A 7,042-nucleotide genomic window follows, 5' to 3' on the forward strand; every position below is an offset into this window, starting at 1 on the left:
CCTGTCCCTCCATCCCTTCTCCCAGGTCCCTCTGCAGCTCTCTTGGAGCCCCTTTAGGCACTGGAAGGGGCTCTAAGGTCTCCCTGGAGCTTCTCTTCTCTTCGCTGAACACCCCCAGCTCAGCTCCCTGGCAGAGGAGCTCCAGCCCTGGGATCATCCATTATTTTTCTCCATTCTCCCCAGCACTCACTGACCAAGATCAGAGGGTGTTGACGTTTGCCAACATGAACTGGTGACTCCAAGTCACTCTGATCCATACCCTGTGGAAAAGGAATAAACATCATTGCAGAGTTTGTGTTTTGCTGTGTGACTTGTCTTTCTTGCTCCCTGGCAGAGGAGCTCCAGCCCTGGGATCATCCATTATTTTTCTCCATTCTCCCCAGCACTCACTGACCAAGATCAGAGGGTGTTGACGTTTGCCAACATGAACTGGTGACTCCAAGTCACTCTGATCCATACCCTGTGGAAAAGGAATAAACATCATTGCAGAGTTTGTGTTTTGCTGTGTGACTTGTCTTTCTTTCTCTAGGCTGTTTTCTTTTTCTAGGACTCACATCAGGAGACTTCAAAACATTCTTTTTTCTTCTAGCTTTTCTCTGGAAAATGATCTCTTCCTCACTGTCACTGCTGGGTCCTGCAGAAAACAGAGTAAACATCTTTCCCAAAACACAGACAACAGGAAATGTACAGCTCAGGACACAGTCCTGCTGGGAGTGAGCAATCACAACCTGCCTCTCTCAGAAAGCACCTCCAAAGGAGATTACTTATTGATCCACGTGGCAAATATTGTTCTCTTTAGCCTTGTTAATCAAAACAGATAATCTCCAGCAGGGAGGGACAATAAATCCTGTTTCCCTGGAGAGTCTCAGGCTGGAGGTGATTACCTCAGGCAGCACAGGGACAGCAAAAAGGAAGGGAAACGGGAAACTGAGAGCAGAAGCCCTTAAAAGTTGAGTCAGGGTTACACTTCCAGTAGCATTTTGTGACACAAGTCCCTTTGGGTGCACTGAAGTCCAGAGGAGGCCAAGGAGATGCTCTGAGGGCTGGAGCAGCTCTGCCATGGAGCCAGGCTGGGAGAGCTGGGGGTGCTCACCTGGAGAAGAGAAGCTCCAGGAATACCTTAGAGCCCCTTTCAGTGCCTAAAGGGGCTCCAAGAAAGCTGCAGAGGGACTTGGGACAAGGAATGGAGAGGCAGAACACAAGGAAGGGCTTCACACTGACAGAGGGCAGGGATAGATGGGATACTGGGAAGGAATTGTTGGCTGTGAGGGTGGTGAGACACTGGCACAGGTTGCCCAGAGCAGCTGTGGCTGCTCCATCCCTGGGAGTGTTCCAGGCCATGTTGGATGGGGCTTGGAGCAACCTGGGCTAGTGGAAGGTGTCCCTGCCCATGGCAGGAGGTGGATCTAATGTCCTTTCAACCCAAACCATACTAGGATTCCATAAGAGATTCGAGGTTTGTGCTGAAGTTATAATCAGAAAACTTCAAACAGTTCAGTTGTCATGTGACTAAACAGAAAGAAATCCCTCAGTAGAGTTTCTACTCCTCAGGAACAGTGACAGGAAAATCTGAGGGCATGGATTCAGGGATTGACGTGCAACAGATCCAGATGAGTATGAATCAGACTCTGAGGAGATTAAGGAAGAGCTTTAAAGGCAGCTGTGGCTCACGCAATTACGTCTCCCATGGTTTAACACCTGTGATGAGCTAGAGGAGGTTTAATCCCAAATCCTTCCCCCAACAGCCATTCCTGCAGTGCAGTCTGGTGCCTACACCTGTATGCAGGGTGAAGTCTCCACCCAATTCCTAGTATTACAGCCATTATCCCTTTTCTTTTCAACCTTCCCACCTTAGTCATAAAACCAAATAGAGGACCCAAGAGGTACTGGATTCTGTTCACTGAACACAAAGATACTCAGAGCTGCCCCACAAAAATCCCTACCTGCAGCAGGACACACATGGGATCTACAGAGGTTGGTGTCTTCCAGGTCTGCAGTTCTTCCCAAGGGGGAATCAAGTGCATCCATGGCTGAACTCCTGAACGTCTGCCCACATGGGTTTTCATCGATTTTATCTGCCAGAGGCACCTCTGGAGTTTCCTCCCTGGCACCGTTGAAGACTTTCCTAGGGATTCTTTTGATAGCTTTGACATTCATGCCCTTCCTACTTCTTGGGGTGAAAAGCGCCAAAGACAAAGCTTCAGGTGATCTTCTTCCTGTTCTCCTGCCTCCTGACTCCAGGAAAGGCACTGCAGCAGAAATGTCCTCTGTCCCTTCCCTGGCATTCATGTCCCTACCCTGGAATGACAATGGAGTGGAATTGTCTCTTCTCTCAAGAGTTCTGCAGTCCTGTTCTGGAGAGGTTTCCATTCTGGAGTTATCCCTCAGGAATGCTGTTCTAGCCTCAGTGGATTTACCACCTGCATGACTCCCTAAGGTGCTGTTTGATTTACTGATGTTAATAGGATTTGTGTTCTCCTCAGAGGTGTCACTGTCACACCCCTCAATGGCAAAGCCCAGGTCAAAGGTGACTGAGAACAGCTCCTGAGAACAGTCATAGAGGTCATCATCCTCCAGGCCCTGCTCACTCACTCCTGGTGTTTCCATGGCTTTGCTGCTTTGGTGCTGCTCCTTGGTGGCATCCACACAGGACACTTCTGTGGGACACCCCCTGGAGCCTTGCCCTGCACCTGGCCTGAGGGCACTGTCCCTTGGGCCTGATCTCTCTGGAGGCTTATTGCTCACAGAGCACCTGCCAGGGACTGTGTCATCAACCTGGTCATCCTCAAACAAATGGATACTCTGCTCTTCATCCAGAACCACCTTTTGGTTCCAAATGTCAACATCTTTTTGAACAAAGAGCTCATTTGAAGGGTTATCTGTCAGGGTGTGGCTCACTGCTGAAGTGTCCTCTTGGGTTTCAGTGAACTCAGCATCAAACAGGCTATCAAAGCTCTCATTCCAGGGGTGTTCCTCTAGGGCTCCAAGAGCAGCCTCGGGAGACGGCACAGTTTTGGCCAAACTGGGACTTCCAGAAGTGCAGAATTCCCTGGGGCCTTTCAGGTTGGGGTTTTCAAAGAGCAGCAGTGAGCGACCAGGTTCTGAGGCCGGAGGGAGGACACTGTCCTGCAGTGCCTCCGAGTCACCATCACAAACAGCTCCTGGAACAGGACATGTTGTTTCTTCACTTCTCATCACTTTATCCAGATCATCCAGTTCACTGAGAGGGGGAGGAGACTGTGCTAAAAGCCTCTGCACAGGGGACAATGGCTGTTTCAGCCCAGGAGACTCCTCACGTGGTCTCACAGGCACAAAGGGATCCACATAGGGTTCAGGGAGATAGAACAAGTCAGAGGACACGGGTGATGTCTCATAACCTGAATCTTCCTGGTTCACCCCCAGGGTCCTGCTAGCTTCCTTTGCAGGTTTTATTTCCTTTGTGGCTGCACTGTCAGGTATTTCAGTGCTCTCACTGCTGTCACAGACGTCGATACATGCATTTAAGTCAAAGGTCACCTCTAGTTCCTCCTTATTCTCACTGCCCTGCTCAGTGTGTTCAGCCACAGCAAGGCTTCTTCCTGAAGGAGAAGCCAAGGGATCTGCAGGCAGCACAGGCATTTCCACACTGAATGCAGAAGTTCTTTTGGGAGCCTTTGGTTTGGTGATTTTAAAGATGGCAAAAAATTCACTCTCATTATCAGCTGTACCAGGTGAGAGTGAGTTCATTTTCGAGGTGTGTCCTACATTCCTAGAGGAGTGAGCTCTCTGATCACAGGTGGAGTTGGCCACAGTGTGGTGACTTTTCTTCCCTGGAACATGTACGTCTTCCAAATGTAAGTGAGGCTGGAGCTCCAACTCATAGCTGCAATCTCCCTGGGGACAAAGAGTGCAGCAGTTACTATGGAGACTCCCAGGCTGCCCAGGCCTGGCCAAAAGGGTATTTAAAACAAGAGACAGAGGTTTCATACTCTAAAGAACTTCTCACTCTCCTACGCTGAACCAATTTTCCACAGATGCTTATTGATCCTCTGTTCAAAAAGGCAACCAGCTCTTAAACAGAAACTTGGAAAGAGCTCAGGGGACTTGGACAGCACTCCCAGTTAAGGATCATAGAATGAATCAAAGACTGTTAAGGGGTTGGAATGCACCTTAAGAGATCACCCAGCCCCAACCCCCTGCAGGGACACCTCCCACCAGAGCAGGTTGCTCAAGGCTTTAGCCAACCTGGCTGTGAACACTGCCAAGGTTGGGGCAGCCACAGCCTATCTGGGCAACCTGTGCCAGTGTCTCACCACCCTCACAGCAAGAACTTCTGCCTAAGATCTAATCTTAATTTCCCTCTTTCAATTTCTCCCCATTCTTCCTTGTCCTTCACTGCAGTTCCTATCCAAGTCCCTCCACAGCTTCCCTGGAGCCCCTTCAGATCCTGGCAGGTGCTCTGAGGTCTCCACTTGACCTTCTCTGGGTGGAAAGGTTGTTTTCCTTATTGCCCTTCTCAGCTCCTTTTAAATGAAGATTTCAACACTAAGGCAGAAAAGGAGCAGCAAGGGCCCTGGGAGGCTCTGAAAGCAAAGCTGTGAAATGTCCATTTGAAGTTCAAACCTGGTCACCAGTAACAGACAAAACTGAGGCTGTGAGATCTGAACAAAAAGTACAATTATTTGTTGGCAGCTCAGTCAGGTGAATCCCTAGACTGCTTAATCCCTGAAATGGAACAACTTTATGAAACAGTGGGTGAGACAACTGACTTCTACAAGAACAGATTACCTGGGTTAGCTGCTCCCTATGCAAGTAACAGTCTCCTAAAGTCTTATCATACATATATGCAATATATATATATACACATATATATCATATATAACCATGTCTGAGTAGGAAAAATTAAGTTCCTCATAATTTTCAGGAGGAATTTCTCCATGGAAAGGGCTGTCAGGCATTGGAATGCGCTGCCCAGGGAGGTGGTGGAGTCACCATTCCTGGAGGTGTTCAAGGTACAACTAGACAAGGCACTTAGTGCTCTGCTCTAGCTGGTAAGTGGTGATGAGAACAGGTTGGATAGCTTAGGTTGTAAGAGTATCCAAAGGAACCAAAAGGTAGGATGTTTTACAAACAGACCTCTGAGGAGATCCCCAGGATCACACCAGGTGACTCGTGAGGAGTATTAACAGCAAAGCAGTGAGGGAAGCCATTGTGATGAAAGGGTTAAGGGCTGATTTTGATATGTGCAGGTTCTAAATAATTAGTTTCCCTCAAGCTCAGGCAAAACACAGAATGCAGATAAGGAATCCTTTCTATGAAATCCAAGAGGAACAGCAAACACCAGCCCAGCATGGCCTGTCCAACTACCTGCCCACATGTCACCTGAGGAGCTGGAAGGTTTGGCTGGCAAGATAATGGTACTGATAATGGTGTGTTTAGCTTTATCTAAGTAACAGCTGAATGTTGCACAATATTTCAATTAAAGTATCCAACTATTAGACAAACAAGGCATATTAAATGGATTAAGGACTCATTAGCTTCCAAACCACTAAACCTTATTGAAACAGAAGTAGGTGAAGCTCTTGCCCACTCCATACACCTCCAAGAGTGCAGCATGGGTCAGTCTTGGCCTAATACTGTTCTGCAGCACCAAACTAACCAAACTACAAAACCCAAACCTACAAACCCAAGCCTAATCAAGTTACTAATCAGCCAATAAAGTTGCCCAGAGCAGCTGTGGCTGCTCCAACCCTGGGAGTGTTCCAGGCCAGGTTGGATGGGGCTTGGAGCAACCTGGGCTGGTGGAAGGTGTCTCTGCCCATGACAGGGGTGGGATGAGATGGGATTTAAGGTCCTTCCAACCATTCCATGATTCTATCACAGAAAACAGGAGGAATGAGGAATTGTTACACCAAGAACTTCAGAAGGCCACTGCAGACACCCCAGATTCTGTTCCCAGCTTGGCAACCCCAAATTCCCGAAAGCACCCCTGTGTGCCTGGACAACAGCCCAGCAGACAAATTTAGCATCTAGGACAAGCTTTAGTAACCTAATTTCAGGCTTACACGGAGTTATATAACTGTTCCAGTTAAACTCAGGCATTCCAAATACTTTCTCCCAACCAAGCACTGTGCCCTAGCGAGCTCAGTTAATGCTCAGGGAGTGAAAGGGCACATGTGGAATTATCACATTTTAGCCTCAATGTGCACAACTTGTGGAACCTTAAATTACCTGCTCAGCTCTCCTCCAACATCCTGAGCCCCAGTGTGTACCAACTACTCCCTAAGTAGGTCAGGCAGGAGCAGGAAAACATCTCTTACACTGATGTGCTAAATCAATGCCCCTGCTTAGAATACTGATTAAACAGCAATATATAGTTTGAATACAGAAAATAAAAAGGGAAAAGTAAACTTCAGACATTCAAATGTTCACATTTAATATAGAAATATATGTCTAATTATATCCATTCTGTTCTCTAGCATTTAATGCATCAACTACCTGTCAATGATTGACATTGAATGTCAATCTCTGTCACCTACAAGCTCTTTGGGTGCACATTCTGATACCAGATACAGGCAGCTTTCTGCCCAGACCCTGGTGACTAGCCATGTGGAAATGAAAAGATAAGTCTGATAAAACTGACACAATGTAGATTTTAACCAGTAAAACTTCTTTAATGGAAAGCTTGAGTGAAGCTATACAGAAGATACCCTGAAACGTGCTCTGAACAAGGTCTTTAAAGTCCTTTCAACCCAAACCACTCTGAGATGCTATGGATTCTTTATGATCACCTTTTACTTCTATTACCCAAAATGATGCTTTTCTGCTGTACAAATGATCATTTCTCAGACCATTTTCAACCAGGTGAAGCACTCTGATGGATCTGGGACTGCACTGCCCCTTCCAGTCCAGGCCATGAGTTATTTGTGCTTTCCAGGACTCACCAATCCCTGTTCCATCATTGCTTTGTTTCCCCCACCAAACAGGTCTGATTTCAAACTCCAAAAGCATGGAAAAGCTTTTGGGGCTCACTGGGATTTCAGGGTGTCCTGAGAACATTCCT

At 47.4% G+C, this 7,042-nt stretch overlaps 1 protein-coding gene across 1 annotated transcript in view; it reads right to left on the bottom strand.

The window, feature by feature from the left end:
* FANCM (Fanconi anemia, complementation group M) overlaps positions 1-7,042 on the bottom strand; it is a gene marked incomplete at its 5' end in the record, with an annotated part of 26,213 nt that overhangs the window by 5,925 nt on the left and 13,246 nt on the right. The window contains 2 exons of the mRNA XM_009078917.1: positions 555-634; positions 2,418-3,873. Coding sequence (XP_009077165.1) covers positions 555-634; positions 2,418-3,873 — 1,536 coding nt within the window. The remainder of the gene's footprint in view (positions 1-554; positions 635-2,417; positions 3,874-7,042) is intronic.

The sequence above is a fragment of the Acanthisitta chloris genome, unplaced genomic scaffold (genome assembly GCF_000695815.1).
Source record: "Acanthisitta chloris isolate BGI_N310 unplaced genomic scaffold, ASM69581v1 scaffold15797, whole genome shotgun sequence".
NCBI lineage: Eukaryota > Metazoa > Chordata > Aves > Passeriformes > Acanthisittidae > Acanthisitta > Acanthisitta chloris.